Below are 17,826 nucleotides of genomic sequence, written 5' to 3'. Positions count from 1 at the left end.
ACCACGGGCAGGGTATCGGCCAGGGTTGGGGGCTTGTCCGAAGGCTTGACTGGGGCGGGGGCAGTATCACTTCTGGGCTCATGTGACTGTTGGAGGATTGGTATCCTTGAAGGCTAGTGGACCAAGGCCCTCAGTACCTCCGCCTCTTTGTTGTCCTCAGTCCATAGCCAGGTGGGTCTCTCCAACACGGTGGCTTGCTTCATCAAAGGCAGCAAGTGAAAACAAAAGGGAAATCAGAATCCTTTGTAACCTAATTATAGAAGTGACAGCCCTGCAATGTTGCCATATTTTGTTGGTCAAAGCAAGTTACTCAAGAGGAAGAGGGGATTACGTACGGCTGTAAATACCAAGAGGTGGGGATTACTCAGGGCCCTCTTCCGGACTGCCTGTCACACCCTCACGGGGCTGGGGTAACTGGAGAGGTGATGTTATCAAAACCGTGGCAACCTGAGGAGGAGTCCTACACAGCCTGTGCTCAGGTGTCCTAGGCACTGTGCACCTGCTGTTGCCGGACCCTCTGGGGGGTCTGGCTCAGCTGGAGCTGCGGCTGCTGGGAGAAGCTGGAGGTTAGAATCAGACGCGTCCTCTGCTGCTGGCAAAATACCAGCATGAGTGAGAAAGCGGAGAGCTCGCTCTCCCTGCCTTCTGCCTTCCAGTCCCCAGTCATTGCCTCCCGCGGACGAACTTAACTGGAAGCCAGCTGCCATGGGAGTCCAGGGAACATAGTTTAAGGATTTCCCCACCCCATGGCATGCCCTGAGAGGCAATAATCAAGAAGTGGTCAGAGGGTCATTAGGGCGTTCTGGGTCTGTATTGACTGAACCCTGCTCTTTTTCTCACCACTCCAAACTCTGACCCAGCTTTTGCTCTGAGTCCAGTTGCTGCTGGGCTATCTTGAAACCTAAGCAAGGTGACCTGGGTCACCAGCATCTGACCTGGGTGTCCCCAGATTCCTCTCCCTAACAGGCCACAAAGGAGGGACAGAGGAGAGAAAGTAAAATCGCCATCTGCTTTTCTCTAGTGAGGGCTGCTCATTAACATGCCTACCAAACTCTAGTTGATGTGATGCGGGAAGAAGTGTACTTTGTTGGTTGCAGATGGAGATGTGACTGGTCTTCCAAATTTGTTAGGGGGTGCCTGGGTGGCTTATTTGGTTAAGCGTCCAGCTCTTGGTTTCGGCTCAGGTCATGATGTCACAGTTCGTGGGTTCAAGCCCCACATCTGGCTCTCTGCTGACAGTATGGAGCCTGCTTGGGATTCTGTCTCCTTCTCTCTCTGCCCTTTCCCTGCTCGCTCTCTCTCTCTCTCTCTCTCTCTCTCAAACATAAATACATAAAAACATTTAAAAAAAATCAAAATCAATTTGTTAGTACCTATTGAAAATACAAGTACCCTTTGTGTTAGCAATCCCACCCCTTAGGATCTGCCCTATATCTATAACCCAACAGAATATAATGATGTCTGTATAAGAATGTTTAAGTCAGCATTGTGTAGAGCGGTGGAGAATTAGAATGCCCCATATATTATACAGCCATTATAAATAACGAATTAGAGCATACATAGTTGACGTGCAAGGTTTACCAGCAAGTGTTTTTGTGTGAGAATAGCAAAGTACGGAAAACCATCTGTGATACGATCATATGCTTTCATAAAATAGTCACAGCCTCAGGTGCAGAAATGATAGATACACATACGTGCATATATAAACATGAGGCGGTGTTTGGGTGTATATACTAGGTTATTAATATATGTATTACCTGGGGATGAGATAAGGTATGGAGGGATGGTGCTTACATATGTAAAACAGGAAAGAACCAGGGAAAAAATGGCAGCACTGAAACAATAATATATGATATGACTCCATTGGCTGTTTATGGACTATCACATATAGGTACATATAAAGAAATTTGTCTGTAAGCTATTGAAACACCATATTTTGTCCCCACAAGTTAAAAGAACACCATACATATATAGTTAAGTGAATTTTTACAGAGTGAACACATGTATGAAGAACATGTAAAGTCGGGGTCAGATCTAAGGCCGTTGCAGAGTCAACACTAACTGGCAAGGGAGGAAGGACGGCCAGAGGCCGCTCGGAGGGGTCCAGCAGTGGCTGGTAGAGGCCCCTCCTTGGGAAGTGGACAAGTGGGGAGAGAGAGAAGGGAGCAGACGGAGTCCCTGGGCGGGGGCACAGGAGAGGCGAGGGACAGAGAGAGCCCAGGCGTTGCCAGCACAAGCCAGGGAAAGAGTTCCTTGTAAAAGCTGCAGCAGAACGAGGCCCAGAAGGGAGAGGTGGATTTTAAGAGGAGAAACGTCTGTTGTGTTGTGTGGTCGGACAGGGTCAGGTCGAGAGGGGTGCGTGTTCTCTGCCGCGGCCTCCAGAAGAGGGTGGCTCTTCCTCATCGTGGCCACTTCCCGCATCGCCCTGGTGCAGCCCAGGCCCAGCGCCTCAGCTACTGGCAGTTGTGTCCTATCTCCGGGCCTCGGCACGCGCTGGTCCCGCCACCAAGAACGCCCTCCCTCCAGTTACCCTTCATGTCAAAGATGAGACACGCTGCCTCCAGGAAGTCTTCCCTGTCTCTCTAGAATCAGTCTCTCCTGTGTACTCCTGCAGCCCTGCCCTCTCCCATTTCGGCTCTCAGGCTGGGATTGGCTCACGTGTGCACCTGCTTCTTCTAGTAGTCTCCAGGCTATATGGGGGCAGGGTCTGGGCCTTGCCATTCATTGTTGGGCTGAGACTAAACAGTGTTTGTGCAAAGTATGTGAGAACTATTTCTTGTGTGTGTGCGTCCATGCATTCATGAATGAATGAATAAGATCAGAATTAAGGGTTGGTCATTTATTCTGGGATCCTGGGGCCCAGGACACATTTGGACAAAATGCTGGCAGGCCTTTCCAGTGCTTGGGGCTTGGGGCCTGAGGATCAGCGGAGGGGAGCTGGGAGGGACCTGAACAGGCCTGGGCTCCCTTTCCTCTATAGTTGCCTTTGTTTCTTTCTTATTTAAATTCAAGTTAGTTAACATACAGTGTAGTTTTGGTTTCAGGGGTAGAACTCCGTGATTCATCACTTACACATAATACCCAGTGCTCATCAGAACAAGTGGCCTCCTTAACACCCATCCCCATCTAGCCCATCCCCCCACCCACCTCCCCTCCAGCAACCCTCAGTTTGTTCTCTGTAGTTAAGAGTCTCATGGTTTGCCTCCCTCTCTGTTGTCTTATTTTTGCTTCCCTTTCCCTATGTTCATTTGCTTTGTTTCTTAAATTCCATGTATGAGTGAAATCATATGATATTTGTCTTTCTCTGACTTATTTCACTTAGCATAATACACTCTAGCTTCATGCATGTCATAGCAAATGGCAAGATTTCATTCTTTTTGATTGTGGAGTAGTATTCGGTGTGTGTGTGTGTGTGTGTGTGTGTGTGTGTGTGTGTGTGTGTATTACATCTTCTTTATCCATTTATCAGTTGATGGACATATGGGCTCTTTCCGTAGTTCAGCTACCGTTGATAGCACACTGCTGTAAGTATTGAGGTACATGTGCCCCTTTGAATCAGCATTTTGGTATCCTTTGGATAAATACCTAGTAGTGAATGTTGGGTCGTTACCTTTGGACTTTTGTGAAAGATTGTGATTGTAGGAATCTGACCAGATGCGGTGGCTCGGCGCCTCTGCCCCTGGAGATCTGGGAGAGGGGTAGGCACAGGAGCAGGACAGGGACCCTCAGCGGAGGGCAGCCTTTCTGCCCACTCGGGACAACTGAGAGGCAGTGGTGCTGGGGTGCTGCCTGGGAAAGGGAGCCTCTGGTGCTGCGTGTCTCAAGGTCTCCTAGCCAGCAGGCCCAGCACTCTGCCTTGGTGTGGGTACCGCTCCTCTGAAGTGCTCTCATCGGCGCCCCCCAGGGGTGGTGAACGATACTGCTTCTGACACTTGTGCTTGGAAGTGACGCTGCGCATTTATTTGTTGCATCGGCTCCTGTGTATTTCATGTGTTTTGTCTCATAATCCTGGAGAGCCATGTGAGGGATGGGATGGCCTCCCCGTTTCGCATGCGGAAAGTGAACCGGAAAGTTGGCTACTTTCTCAAGGCCTTCCCTTACTAAATGGCAGAGCCGGGTTGGAATTCAGCTTTTCTGAGGTCAGAGCTTCTGGGGTATTCCTGGCTCAGGGCTCCTAGAAGCAGTCTGCAGGGGCCGATAGGCTCTTGCAGTTACCGAGAAGGAAGAGGCTGGACCCGACGTGCAGTGGTGGTCAGGCCGGGGAGGGGGCAGGGGGCGTGGGTCTTCCTGCCTGCACAACCCCTCACCTCACACGGCAGCGGGCCCCTGAGTACTTGGGGAGCTGATATGAGACCGTTGGCTCGTCACTGTACTCCTTCCAGGGCTCAATCATGGTTTCGAGTTGGATGTTCTCATTGAGAGGTACTGTCATTTCAGAGACTTTTCTGACTCTTCAAAAGTTAGGTTCAGCCTTGTGTCCTCTGTGCCTCTCTCTCCTGAGTACTTAATGACCCCTAAACTCAGACCTCACTGTATCAGGGGAGCTGTTGCAGTATCGAAACCCAGCATAAAGGTGAGACTTTAGAGAAAAATACCATCTTGTGTGGAAGTAACCGTCCCTTAATGCATCTGTTGGTTGTACTTTGTGATGTCTGTGGTGCAGGGGTGTGGGGAGTGGTTAGCACACATCTGCACGGGAGGTTTTTCACATTTTTTAACAAGCTCTTCTCCTCTCCTTTATTTTTTCAGATCACTCACCCAGCCGGCTGCATGTCTCAGTTTATCAAGTTCTTTGGAGAACAGATCCTCATCCTTTGGAAATTTGCCTTACTTCGAAAGCGCATTTTGATATTTTCTCCCCCTCCTGTGGGCGTTGTATGTTATAGAGGTAACTAAACACCAAGGTTGGGTGTCGTGTCGTGAGTTTCTCAGGGCAGAAACTGCTCGAGTCTTTGCGTTGTTGACCGAGTTCAGAAATGTTGGGGCTGTCCCAGGAGGGTCCCAGGTTTTCAGCCTGGGAATGCCAGGGCCGGACTTGCATTCTAGAATGTGGGCCCTGGCGGCCGTGAAGAAGGTTGGTTGGGGGACGCATCCGTGGTCTAGTAAGAGGTAGGTGGCGAGAGGAGATGGGGATTCTGATACAGTAAAGAGGAAAACTTGGCAAGAGTTGGTGTGTGATTGGGTTGGAAGGTTCTGATGTGTGTGAGGTAATGGAGGAGGGGTCCAGGATGACAAGGATGGGGGGGCCACCAGATGAGGGTCCAGGAGGAGTAGGGGGTGGAATGACAGCACTGGCTTTGAATACGGTGCGTGTCTGCTGTGAGGCCTCCGTGAGGTGGACACAGGCGCTGGTGCGGGTGGGTCAGGACTTGGGGGGGAAAGCGAGGCCGGCGTGTGGAGTGCCAGTGACCGCGGGACGGATGGCGTCACCCGGGAAGAGCGCGAGTGCAGGGAGGTGATGCGGGCACAGGAGGTGGAGCAGTAAAGGTGCAGGACAGAGGAGACTGCGGTGGGGCCATCAGAAGCAGGGAGGGAGCCGGGAGAAACAGGGGTTATCGCAGGCGGGGGTTCGGAGATGGGGGAAGGTCAGCAGTGCCAGAGTCTAAGCGGGACGCGGTGAGCTGCGCACTGGAAGCTGGAGGGGGTGAGGCACCGTTGGCGTGACTGGAGGTCCGGTTCCGCTGTGGGACCCGAGAGGCTCGTGCCCCCGTCCCACCCCTCAGAATGCCAGAGCGAGCCTCCTGTGACTCCGGTGCCGGGACAGCGCAGAGCCAAGCCCTCCGCGGCGTCCTCGGAGGCTGACTGCTCCGAGGGGGGCGGGCCACACTCCTCTCTCACCTCCCCTGTCCCACAGTGTACTGCTGCTGCTGCCTGGCCAACGTCTCCCTGCCTGGCATCGGGGGCGCCATTCCTGAGTCCAAGCCTTTCTTCTACGTGAACGTGGCCGACATCGAGAGCCTGGAGGTAGAGGTGTCCTATGTGGCCTGTGAGTACGGGGCCCTCCCTGCACCCCGCCCGCACATCCTTGCCCCGGCTCCCCGGGCCGGCTCTGCCAGAAGCCAGGCTCTGGCCTTCCAGCTCGCTCCCCGGGGGCCCCTTCTCCTCTCCTCGCAGTGCGGGGGCTCCCGGACCCCTTGTTTCCCCGGTGGGGTTGGGCTGGTGCCTCTCAGCGATGGCCTCCGGGTTCCCATACCCTGAGCTTGGCTGTCACAGGCACCACGGAGAAGATTTTCGAGGAGAAGCGGGAACTGTACGACGTCTACGTGGATAACCAGAATGTGAAGACGCACCACGGCCACCTGCAGCCCTTGCTGAGGATCAACAGCGCCGACCGGGAGAAGTACCGGCGGCTCAACGAGCAGAGGTAGTGGGAGCCGGTCCCGGCACGTGCGTGCCCACGCGGGGTGGCGGGCGCGGCCAAGGCCAGCACACCCTGAGAGAGACGGCCCCGGGGCACTGCCCTTCTCAGTTCAGCCGGGCCGGCCGACTGCACGGGAGATGGGGAACGAAGGGGAGCCTGGGGCGGACGAAGCCGGGCTCCTGGCGTGTTGGCCTGATATGCGGGCAGCGAGCGTGTGGAGGTGACCTCTGGCTGATGGGCTCGGAACCGGGGAGGCCCAGGGAAGAGCACGAGCACCTGGCGAGCACAGTGTTGGCAGCTTGCCTCTGCGTCATCTCCCGCAGTTCTCAGGAGTTTGGTTACCCCGTAAAGTAAACGGCACCCCCTGGTACCGGTGGCGAAATAAATACCATCACCATCCCTATCCCTGTTTTAGGGGCAGTTACGAAAGACTGCCACTTGCCTGAGGTCACCCAGGGGCAGAGCTGGCCCTGGACCCTGGGGGCTTTGGCTCCAAGGCCCGTTGATTCCCTTCCGGTCTCCCTGCTTTCGGGCCGGGGGCAGGGGCCGCCCGCCCCGTGCAGGTGCCTGACCCACGACCTGGCCGATGTCCGGGGTTCTGTGACGGCACCGGAGTGTGACGGGGGCCTCCTTCACCACAGGCAGATGCTGCTGTACTCCCAGGAGCTGGAAGACGACTACACCCCCTGTGAGGAGGACCTCTTTGTGCTGTAAGTCAGCCCGGGCAGCGGTCGTGGGGCTTCCCGGGATCCCTAAGCACTCGCCGCCTTGGGCCTCGACCCCTCCCGTGTCACGCTTGGCAGGCCAGGGATGGCCTTTATCGCTGCCGGGTACACTGAGAGCTGGGCTCCGTGTGGAGTCCACCGTGAGCCCTAAATGCCACTGGGGGACACCCAGCGGACAGGGAAGAGAAAAACGGAAGTCCTGATGTTTTGTCTTTCCGTTGAGCGTGTGCATCCAGATGTCCACTGCCCAGAAGCGTCTGCCCTGCAGGGTGCGGGGGCTTCTCATCCGTTGCTTCGCTCGAATAAAGAGTTCCTTGCGTTCAGTGTTACGGGACGATCAGAAATGTTAACTTTTGAACCTAATGAAATCCCCTGCCCCCAGATATGTTGGTTCGTGGTTGGGGGCAGGAGCCATAGTCTTCATACCTTACAGCATTTATGTAACTTCTGAGCAGCTTGTGAAACAGCGCTCGGCAGGGCGAACAGAACTGTGATTGGAACGGAAACCAATTATCCTGGCTTCCTGTCTGGACTTCCTTCCCCAGGCCCCGGGGTCGGGGTGAGGAACATGGCACTTTCAGCGAGAACCATCTCTGGCTTGGATGTTGAGAACTTAATGTGGACATTTCAACAGAGGTGTAGTTCTTGGATTCTACTAAAGCGTACCTCCCCACCCATGCACGATGCTGAGAGGTACAAGTTTTCGGAAATGATCCAGGAGGCTCCTCAGGGTCTGATGCGTTCCACTGCACCTGAAATTCACGAGCAGTTAGAACTTCTTTGGGCACTTAGATGCCTTGGTGGAACCTGAGAGCCCCTTGGAATAGATCTGAAAAGTCTAGACAGTTCACGCCTTTTCTGAACATGGCTCATAAATTTACGTAGCACCATAAATCGGTGACACGTAAATCACACTCTGTGTATAATACCCCCCCTCCCCCCCCCCGACACACAAAAAAAAGTAACCAAAGGAAAAGAAATACCGGAGGGTGGTGGGGAGCTAGGGCAGTATTGGTGCCTACAGTGGGGCTCCACGGCCCCTTGGCCTTTCACTCCCAGCTGTGGTAGCTACAAGACATCCCCGTGCCTGCCCCAGCCCCGAGCCCCACCTCTTCCTTGTGGATGGCCAGCCACAGCCTGGCGTGCTCTGTGGTGGCTCTCAGGCTGGAGAGCCTCTCAGGGCCCTGCTCTGTCCCCGCTAAGGCTCGTCCGTGCTGCTGGCCCCAGTGACCTGTCCGGGGCTTTGAAGGTGAATTTTAGTTTCTCACGTTTAAGTCTTGACCTCAGAGCTGGATCATCAGGATTTTTTTAGGGTTTTCTCTTTTCTTTCTCTTCCCCTTCTGACTAAGCAGAACAAAGAACACAGTGTATGTAGTAACCTTCCATAGGAAAGTTTGTTTTTGGCAGGCAGGCCAAAAGTCCCCAAGTTTGGGGACTTTGCAGGTCATGCCATGATTAATGCTAGCGGTTTCTTTGCTAAAGTTGGTGTCACTTTAGTAACCCTTGAACTTTGGTCCTAATTTTCTTATTTTTTTAGAGATCATTCTATTTTTGAAAGCATTTAAAAGCATATTAAAGCAATGTAGTTTTGGTTCCCCATGTGTGGATTATTTGGTGACCCTTTTTTTTTTTTCTGCCCTCCCTTCCGTGTGTCTTATCTTGTGAACACAGGTTTTTCCTAGAGCAGAACAACCGGATATTTCAGACTCTGTTGGAGGTGTCCGCCAGTCAAGACAAAACTCTGACCGCTGAGCACGCCCGGGGCATGGGTCTAGACCCCCAAGGGGACCGGAGCTTTCTGATGGACCTGCTGGAGGCCTATGGCATCGACGTCATGTTGGTCATTGACAACCCCTGCTGCCCATAGGAAGAGTGAGCCCAGACCGGTGAGCCGCTCCTCATGTGGGGAGTTCACACTGGGCCCCCAAGGACCTCCTTTTTTATTAAGTTGACACAAAGGAATATGGTTTATACTTCCCAACAAATGTGATTTTTTGCAATCTCCTTTCTCCCTTCCTTCCTAGTGGTAAGATGAGACCACCTTGGTTTTGTGCCCTGCCCTGGTGCCATGTTGGAATGGACCACTTTCTCCCAGAGCTACTGCCTGGGTTTTGTCATAGGCGTCATCCGAGTGGCTTCTCTTGCGTCCTGGTCGAGTGACTTGAGGGGATGTGGTGAAGGCCATGTGTCACTGGGAGCGGGCTGAGCTCGGAAACACTGGGGTGGGCTGTTCAGAAAGTCTCCAGGAGTTCGTCCCTTGCGGTATTCTGTCCAGGGTGGCCTTGTACGTGCATCTCCTCAAGGTGGAAGCTAGAGCTCATGACCTTTCGAGGTGTTTTATCAGTTCCGGGAGTCCAGTGTTGGGATCAGATCCCTTTTCCTGTTTGCTGGGGCAAATCTGTCTTCTCTGTTCACGTGAGTGGAGACCTCAAAGAGGAACAAGAGGATGTTGCCGTCACAAAGCATGAGCTTCTCTAAGGACAGAATGACAAGAAGAGGTTTCTTACCAGCCAGCTGGAAAGTAAAATTGTAGCCTGAAGTGTTGAAACTTTCCTCAGAGTAAATTAACGGTGGCCACTCAACGTAAAACTCCTCCTTTCTCTGAATCCCGCTCCTTCAGGGATGGCCCTGGAGCTTGCAAGCAAATTCATTTTACAATTGAGCTTCCTTTAAGGGCTAACTATGCTCTTAGAGCAATGTTTGTTCCCACCAAAGGTAGAGCAGTTGGGGTTCAAAGAGGATAGAGCAGAAGATGTTTCTCTGAGAGTTCTCTGGACATATCACCAGCAGAGCCTCGGGATCAAAACAGAGATTCACTGGATTCCATATTCCAGCAAGAATCCGGAGTTGGTTACTCAGAGTTTGAAGCATGGAACAAGACTGTGTACCAGTCTGGGGCCCTCACAAACAGATTTCTTGCCAGCAGAGTTGACAGTCCTTGAGCTAAGCAGTTGGGGCCAGAGACAGAACACGTTTGTTGGAGAGCAAATTTGATAGTGCCTTCACCTAGAGAAGTGGTTGGAACCCCCGAGCGTCAGTGATGAGTTTACCTGTGTCCCCGTGACATGTTTTGGTGTGGGACGGCTCCTGTGGGTCCCTGCCTGTTCTCTTTGGCTGTGCATTCCAGGAATGCCAACTTAGGTGAGACCGTAGGTATTTGAAGCCAGCTCCTGTGAGTAGAGGTTAGGGCTTTTTTTGGCCATAGTTTAGGATTTTGACTTGGGCTCCTGGGTTGTTGGTGACTTTCTTCCCTCTCGATCTTCTTGCCTGGCTCTGTTACTGGAATAGCCATCCGTGTGTTCATGTCTGTGACCAGGTTCCAGCCAGGCTACTACACACAGCAGAGAAATGACTTTCAAGTGGATGGCACACAAGTCTTACAGCTTTTCAGGGCTCACTGCTTTACTCAAAAATATTTTCACTGTAGTTCCATGATAGGGGATTCACGACTAAAGAAATTCACATGTAAAAATGCAAATACGTATTGATTAATCAAAGTAGGTTCTTTTATGTAAATATATAAATAAGTTTGGGCATTGAAATGTAAACTGTACAACTAATACACTTTTCTCCTCTGCAGTGTGGATTTAGCCATTTCAGTAATATAGATGTTTACAAAAAAAGCCTCGCCGCCTCTTTCCTTGAAGAGCAACCTTCTCTTGTCTCTGGGGAAGGAGCAGCCTTTCGGACTTGGGTCAAGTCATGGTGACTTTTAGTGCTATCTGAAGGCTCAAGGTTTTCTAAGTTAGGGGGATGGTCGATCGGAAGCAGGAAAGGTCGGATTCTCTTGGTGGACGCAGGCCCCCTTCCTCTGGAATTGAGGGGTTTGTTGGAAAGGACTATCTTAAAGCACGTCCGTCCCCGCGCCCTTCTGCATGCAAACACTTGTGTTTCTGTGGAATTGTAACTCCAAGCTCATAAGTGCTCATGTAAAGGTCGTAAGGTGAAAATAAGGTTTCTGTTCTTTCCTTTGCGTGGCGGGTCGGGGTTCTGGGTTCCCTTTAGCTGCAGACTCTTCCAGGCGGTTGTCTGGCGGCTGTGGGCCGCCCCCTCACCCTCGGGCAGGGGGCTGGGGGCTGGGCACGGAGGGGAATAATACGAGTGAGCCTGGGCTCAGCTGACCCCAGGACAGAACTGCTCCCCCTCCTGCCCTGTATTCCCTCTGTGAGGAGACCCAGCCGTCCTTCCCTTGCCAGTGTCATTATCAGCCAGAAGCCCAGCACAGCACCTCTGGCTGACTGAGCAACATGCCCCGTCGCTCTGTAGTCAGTCATACGGAGGTCCCCTTTGGAAGACTTGCTCTGTCCCCCACCCCTGCTTCCATCCCCCTGTCCTCTCCCCAGTGTCTCCAGTTAGCGGCTGCCCCTTCTCTACAAGGGGAACCGGAGAGTGAGGTACCCGGCAGGGCTCCCTGCAGTTGCAGAAGCTAGAAGCCACGTGGACCAGCTTTTCTGTCACTGTTGAACTATTTCCTTAAAACCCTTCTGCTTTCGGTCAGAAGACATTGGTCAACGTTCTTCTTCACCGCCTCGTAGATCAATAAGCTCTGGAGGGCGGGGATGGTTACCACCGACCCTTGGGGCAGAGCTGGAAGCCTAGGTGGGGTGGCTGGACCCGTGGTAGCCTTCTGCCCTTCTGTGCTGTTGAACCTCACCCCCTCCCCTGCCTCCTCTCAGCTGGCTGGGTCCTTCTGAGAACTCTCAGCCTGGTCTAATGCCATGCTATGAGCCATGTGGTCACCTGGAAACGTTGCTGACCTGAGACACCTGGGCTGCTGCCACCGTTGAATCAAGGCAGAAAAAACCAGGTGGCAGGACTCCTTGTGGGACCAAGAACCCAGGCCTGGGGTTTACTGACGTCCCGCCAAATGCGACAGAGGCCCATTTAGGTGGATTTTTCCAATTCTGCAGGCTCGGCAGATGGTAATAGTCAGCCATGGGGAGAATGTCTGGTTGCCCTCTGGCTTAGGCTTCTTTCTTCAGGAGTCAGAAACAGTAGGATTTATCTCCTACGAGAGCAAAAAGGGTGGGCCAATTTGTGTAGAATTAACTATGGCTTTAGACAAGCACGAAGCACTCCTTAGGCCCGGTGTCTGTTCCAGTATCATTGTGCCACCTGGGGCCTTGCACGGTCCTCCGGCAGCCAGGACGGCCGTGAGTCAGAAGGCTCTCGCCTCCCACAGCCGCCATCCGGCACGGCACCTCTTCCACTCGGCCGGGGAGGGGTGCCGAATTCATTGGTAATGATAGAAATAACTTGGCCCAGAATTTGCATCTATAGCTTCCCTTGTTTTGCTCCTTGTGAAAATCAAGATGGGAAATTGAAGTGTAGCACAGGGCACAGATCATTCTAAATACCACCTGTGAAGACGCATTTATCAGTGTAACTCCCTGATATTTTAACCGGAAGATAAAAGTAAAGAGAAATCCGAGCTGAATCGCTGTTTTTCATTCCGGTGGCTACGAGGACGAACTTGCTATTCGTCTTGATCCACTGAAAGCCCTTCCAACACAGTAAAAAGATGAGATGATTCACCTTTAAACCGAGGCCTTCAGGGAAGCTTTTGTAAAGGGCAGTCATGAATTAACGTTTTAATGGTAGGACAGCAACCCTCTGAGAAGAGGCAGGGACCTCAGGGACCTTTTTTTTTTCCCCCTGAAACTGCATAGCCCAGGGAATGGATTGAGATGTTTTCTCCAGTCCCCGTACAGATCATACTTGGAAAGGTAAAGGAGCAGGAGGGCGTCGAATAAAATTGTAAGACAACGTTCAGCTTGACACTGAACTTTCCTTCGTAGGATGCCAGTTCTGAAATAGGCAGGAAAGTCAACATGGGGACCAACACGTCATGCGGGGGCTTTCACCTCCCTGTCCAGTTCCTCACTAGTGGGCTCAGGGTCTGAGGTCCAGCCCCAGGGTCTTCCCGCACTTCGTGCCCTGCGGTGAGGCTCCTCCAGAGCCGGGGGGCTTACCTCCGCTGGCCCCCACCTGCCCCTTCTTGTTTCAGGAAGACCCTTCTCTGATTTCAGGTAGGGGAAGAGAAGGGGTCAAGGGCTCCTCTTACCCCCGAGTCCGTGGGTTTCGAAGATTCCATCTGATGACTAATATACCTCTGTTCCCAGGAGCTGCTAGGGCACTGAGTGTTGGGAGAAAGGCTAACTGTGAATTAAGTTACTGTTTTTCTTATGAGAAATGGGAGTTTATTTTTATGTCGATATTATTATGTGATGAATTAAGTGTGCAGATGTGGAAACGGAAGAAAATCTCAAAACTAGAATCCTGGAAGAAACAAGTTTTGTAACTTGGAAGCAACTGAAACCTCATAGAAGTGTCATTATTCGTCTTTGAGCGTGAATAAGGACACTGTGCTGGGAGCCTTAGCCATGCTCTCTGGGAGGTGAACGGGAGGGTCTTCGAGAGGATGGCACGGGCAGCGACCTCAAGGGAAACTCTTGCTTCACGTGAGGAGGCCGATTAGCAGGCCTCTTCCTGAAGCCACGTGGTCTTCTGCCTGGCACTTTCTCTCTGGAGCCGGAAGACGGGGGCAGTTGGGTAAAACTGCTCATTTAGAAAGGAAGTAAGAATTTTCTAGTGATTACAAACAATGATGGGGGGCCGGGGGGAAGCCCTCTTTAGAGTTATTCCAGAAGCTCAGCATAGGATGGGCTTTTATCAGTAACGTAATCTAAATTCAGAAAATTTATTTACTTACCGTAGTGTAAGGATAGGTGTGAATTACTTACGTTGGCTTTGGAAGGCGTGTTTAGACTAACGATACATTTAGTCTGCTTTCTAAAGACAGCTGGGGAATGCAGGGGTAGAGTAGGGCAGGGCCTTAGAAATTAGCCAGGGAGGATCCACAAAATGAAAAATCCCCAGAGAGGTCATAGAGTTAGCTGGTTGCAAATAGATTTCATTGATGTTGGAGTGAAAACCTCCTTAGGCCAAATGAAGATAAAAAGTGTTCAAAAACTTGGAAGGCGGCCTCAGGAATAGTTTGACTCGAGTGCCCACAAAGACCATAATGAGGAAAGGTATGAATTCTGTGCTGTTGAGCAGTCCAGCTAGGACACTTCAGGGGTACAGAGTAGAGGAAAAGAAAATCAACCTCCTTATTTACCCAAGCTTGTTGGCTGAATTTTTTTTTTTTTTTATAGGTCTGGGAAGTCAACCTTTTCTGAAAAAGGAATGGTTGTAGCCTTGGACAAATGGTTTTCCTATTTCTCCCAAGTTAGGATTAACATAGCCTCCCTGTCGCCTTAAATGTCAAACCCCTATTTTAATACCCCAGCATAAGAGTTCTAGCAATAAGAGACACTGAATCTATTTTTGTTTAAATTCTTGACCTCATAGTATGAAGCTAGTAAGACAGTTGATAAATTTCACCCTGAATACTAGTCGCATAGGTACATTCTTCTGTTTTGATGGTAATGATTTTAATGCCCTAAAGAAAGCTGGTGTTAATCCTGAAGCTACGAGGAGTGAATGTTTCTTTAATGATTTTGTGGTACAAATAACATCTGTGTATATCATATCTGTATATATCGGAACCAAGTTGTGTGCAGAGAGGTTGATATAACTATATTTACAGAAAACAATTTTTACAATTAAAATTCACATTTTAACATGAACGTGTGCGTTTCAGTCCTTCCCTGGCCCGAGAAATGTGGTTTGTGGTAGGAAGGAGGGATGGCCCAGTGTATGAGCAGAACCTGAATGCGGACGTCACAGTGACAGAGCAACCGGGGCGCCTGGTACCTGTTCTCCTAGAGGCCACGGTCTGCATGAACATCCTCCAGGTAATGGGGACCAAAGCTGGGAAGAATCGTGCCGTCCGGAAGAGCCAGGACTGGGCGTGCATATACACACCCACACACTTAAGTTTTCTTTCATTTTTAACCTTTGGGGGAGTTAGTGTAAGGGTAAAATTCCTAACATCACTGATGCTGTATTCAACGCCAGGTTCCTGCTTTCCAAGGCACATGACCGTATGATGGTACCGACTTCCCAGGGATGGGGTGAGAACACGGCGAATCTGTTGCGTGTGTAAACAAAGCACTGCACGCAGTCACGACAGCCATGTGCCCAGACCAGCCATGGCACCAAGCAAAAGACTTGCGTGCCAGGAAGCATCTGGATTTGTATTAGAAATAATCTGGCTTTTGAATAAAATTCGCCTTTCAAAAGGTTTGTGCCTAACAGGAGTGTCCTTCACCTGGATGTTCTGCTCCAGGACCATGGAAAGAACCAGAGCATGAACGATAAGAAACCACGTTCTCACAGGAAAGAGCCTGAATCAAGAAGGCAAAATTCACACCAGGGAGCCTAGATTTCAGAACGCATACAGATATTAATCTATTCGATATCCTTCCCCAGTTGAAATCCCACTATTTCACTGCAAGGACCCCATTCACTAAGTAAATACACATGCTGGTAGCCGATCAGGGAGGGAGCGAGCCGGCTTCTGGGCTTGTCCTTTACAGTCTTATCAGAAAACCAAGAAGGTGTAAGATGCTCCTCGCTCCCGCACAAACTTTTCCTCCTCCCACAGCATCCCTGCTCCCCTCTGTGGGCACCAGGGTGTGGGTCCTCCTTCCACTGCAGGGTTTTGGAGGCCAAAGCACAGCTTTTAACACCACTCTGAAGGATACAGAGCTGAACAGGTAAGCCTTGGTTTTTTTTGTGATCTTCATTCATGAGCTTTTTGTAGCTGCTTTGTAATCCTTTGAAGCATTAGTCTTCACTCTCCAAGGGCCTCATGGGCACAGGCATACATACGGTCCTAAAACTGATCTGCCCAAGGATGTGCCTGTCGCCAAGGCCTGCCCATCTGCCCCTTTACACTCCTGTTTCCTCTTTACAAAGAGGAAGGCTCACATCTCCTCCAACCTGGGCATCGCCTTCTGGAGTCTGAAAACCTCAGGGGCACCAAAGGTAAATCCCAATGGTAGTATTGAACGTAAAGGGCTATAAAGCCTGGTTAGCAAATCCTTCTCAAACCAGCCAGTTTCTGGTTTCTGCTTTCAACAAACTAAAGGAAGAGCATTAATAATTTTTGACATGTAATTCCAGAGGAATTCGAAGAACTGTATGTATGACATTAGAATCGTCTCTTCTGCTTATGTGCTTAGATCTATAAAGAACAAGGAATATCAATGATGTTGAGTCCTGTTCTAAGCTGTAAGTAACATGTGTTCTTCAACTCGTTAGGATAAAGAGCATTCTCATGAAGTGTTTATAGTATCCATTTTTGGTAATTAAAAAATTACTGAAATAAAATGGATGAAAACAATATTAGTTCTGGGTTAACACTAAAGAATTTCCATTTATATTTTTTGTTGGCAAGAAAATAGGGCAAGTGATAAAATTTCAAGCATGAAAATAGATCACGATAGCATTCTTTGCTGAAAGTGTATAGAAATAACCAAAGAACCTATTCGTGTATTTTTGTAAATGGAGGATGAGAGTCAAATTGCTGTATATTTAAATTGCACCAAATATGTTTAAAAGAGTGATATAACAGCTTTATTTTAAAATAACCAATATTTACATGACACCAGGAAATACACATACTGGTAACTCTTCAGTTGATATCTAGAAAGTGTGAGGGATACACGATCTTCCAAAATACTCGTAGGGGTGCGTGAACGGTGGCTGGTGTGCTTTACCACACTGACCAGCAAGGCTGGGGGACCGCATGGAGTAGAAGCACCTGGGCTTTTAATTAGAAATGCAGATCCCGGGGCTCCACCCCCAGCTTGAGTTGCTAGGTTTTCAGCATGCACCCCCGGGTGGTTCTCATGCAAACCAATACTTAAGCGCTACTGGAAAAAATAATACAAACTAGTATCTTACAGCATCGCGGCTGAGGGGGAAACACCTCACAGGTTTCTGGACTGAGGGGAGGACGGAGACCAGCGACATTCGAATCTGAGCTCAGAAAGCAGCAGCACCCATGGAGAAGCCCGGCTGCACCTGGGGGCCGGCGCGAGGTCGGGCCCCTTTCCCTCCACCGCACGCGGGCCCCCGGGGGGGACGGCGCCACGGAGGGGGACAGTGGTCACACGGAAGGAGGAGCATGCGCGGCGGGGAGGGGCGGGTACTTGCCGAGGCCTCTGCTCCCTTTTGGTCCCACCGGGGGTGCCGCCGCTCCCTGGGCGCTCACTGGGCCGAGCGCGGCAGCAGCTGCTCCCGCTTCCGGGGGTCGCAGAAGAACTGCAGCTTCCGGGGCAGCAGCTTCACCTCCACGGGCATCGCCTCGTACTCCTCGCTGTCGATGCTGAAAGAGCCCCCCGTGCCCTGCGGAGAAGAGTATTCGCAACGGCTCTCACCCCCGCAGCCCCCGGACAACGTCACCCTCGCGCAGGGAATTACCCTCCCGTTCTTTAAAAAAAAAAACCCGTGTCACTGCCTCTTACTGGTGCTGGTTCCGGAAATGTCTGCATTCGGCCACCAGCTCTTTTTTTTCAACCCCTCCCCTTGTTTGGCTTCTCTCTCTTCCCAGGGTATTTTGGGAGTCGAGAAACAAGGTTAGGATTTTAAAATACTTACTAAAATACGGGGGTCCTGCCACATCGTACAGGAATTCCTAAACTTAACAACGTTCTATGACCTAGGAAAACCACTCTGTCCACCTGATGGTTTGCATGGTTCTTCTGGAGGACTTGCTTATTAGCCTTATAGCTAAAGCACAGCAATATTAATATTACAGATGCTACAGAACCTTCCATAATTTGTGCA

At 51.0% G+C, this 17,826-nt stretch overlaps 2 protein-coding genes across 10 annotated transcripts in view; one reads left to right on the top strand and one right to left on the bottom strand.

Annotated features, from left to right (window-relative positions):
- Window positions 1-16,526, top strand: part of DENND11 (DENN domain containing 11) — a 45,624-nt gene extending 29,098 nt beyond the window's left edge. The window contains exons 5-11 of one of the 8 annotated variants that reach the window (XR_006199270.1): window positions 4,750-4,888; window positions 5,855-5,986; window positions 6,214-6,364; window positions 7,003-7,071; window positions 8,758-8,972; window positions 14,767-14,885; window positions 15,049-16,526. Coding sequence is in view for 6 of the 8 variants with exons in the window: in XM_042926703.1 (XP_042782637.1) it covers window positions 4,750-4,888; window positions 5,855-5,986; window positions 6,214-6,364; window positions 7,003-7,071; window positions 8,758-8,953 (687 nt within the window). In the remaining 2 variants the exon portion in view is untranslated. The other 7 variants (XR_006199268.1, XM_042926703.1, XM_042926718.1 and 4 more) reach the window with 7 other exon arrangements.
- A 62-nt stretch (window positions 16,527-16,588) lies between these two features.
- Window positions 16,589-17,826, bottom strand: part of AGK (acylglycerol kinase) — an 80,691-nt gene continuing 79,453 nt past the window's right edge. For both annotated transcript variants that reach the window (XM_042926719.1, XM_042926728.1), the window contains exon 16: window positions 16,589-17,385. In XM_042926719.1, coding sequence (XP_042782653.1) covers window positions 17,248-17,385 — 138 coding nt within the window. In that variant the 3' untranslated portion in view covers window positions 16,589-17,247. The remainder of the gene's footprint in view (window positions 17,386-17,826) is intronic.

This window comes from Panthera leo, chromosome A2 (genome assembly GCF_018350215.1).
Source record: "Panthera leo isolate Ple1 chromosome A2, P.leo_Ple1_pat1.1, whole genome shotgun sequence".
Taxonomy (NCBI): Eukaryota; Metazoa; Chordata; class Mammalia; order Carnivora; family Felidae; genus Panthera; species Panthera leo.
This window is presented reverse-complemented; position numbering and strand designations above follow the sequence as displayed.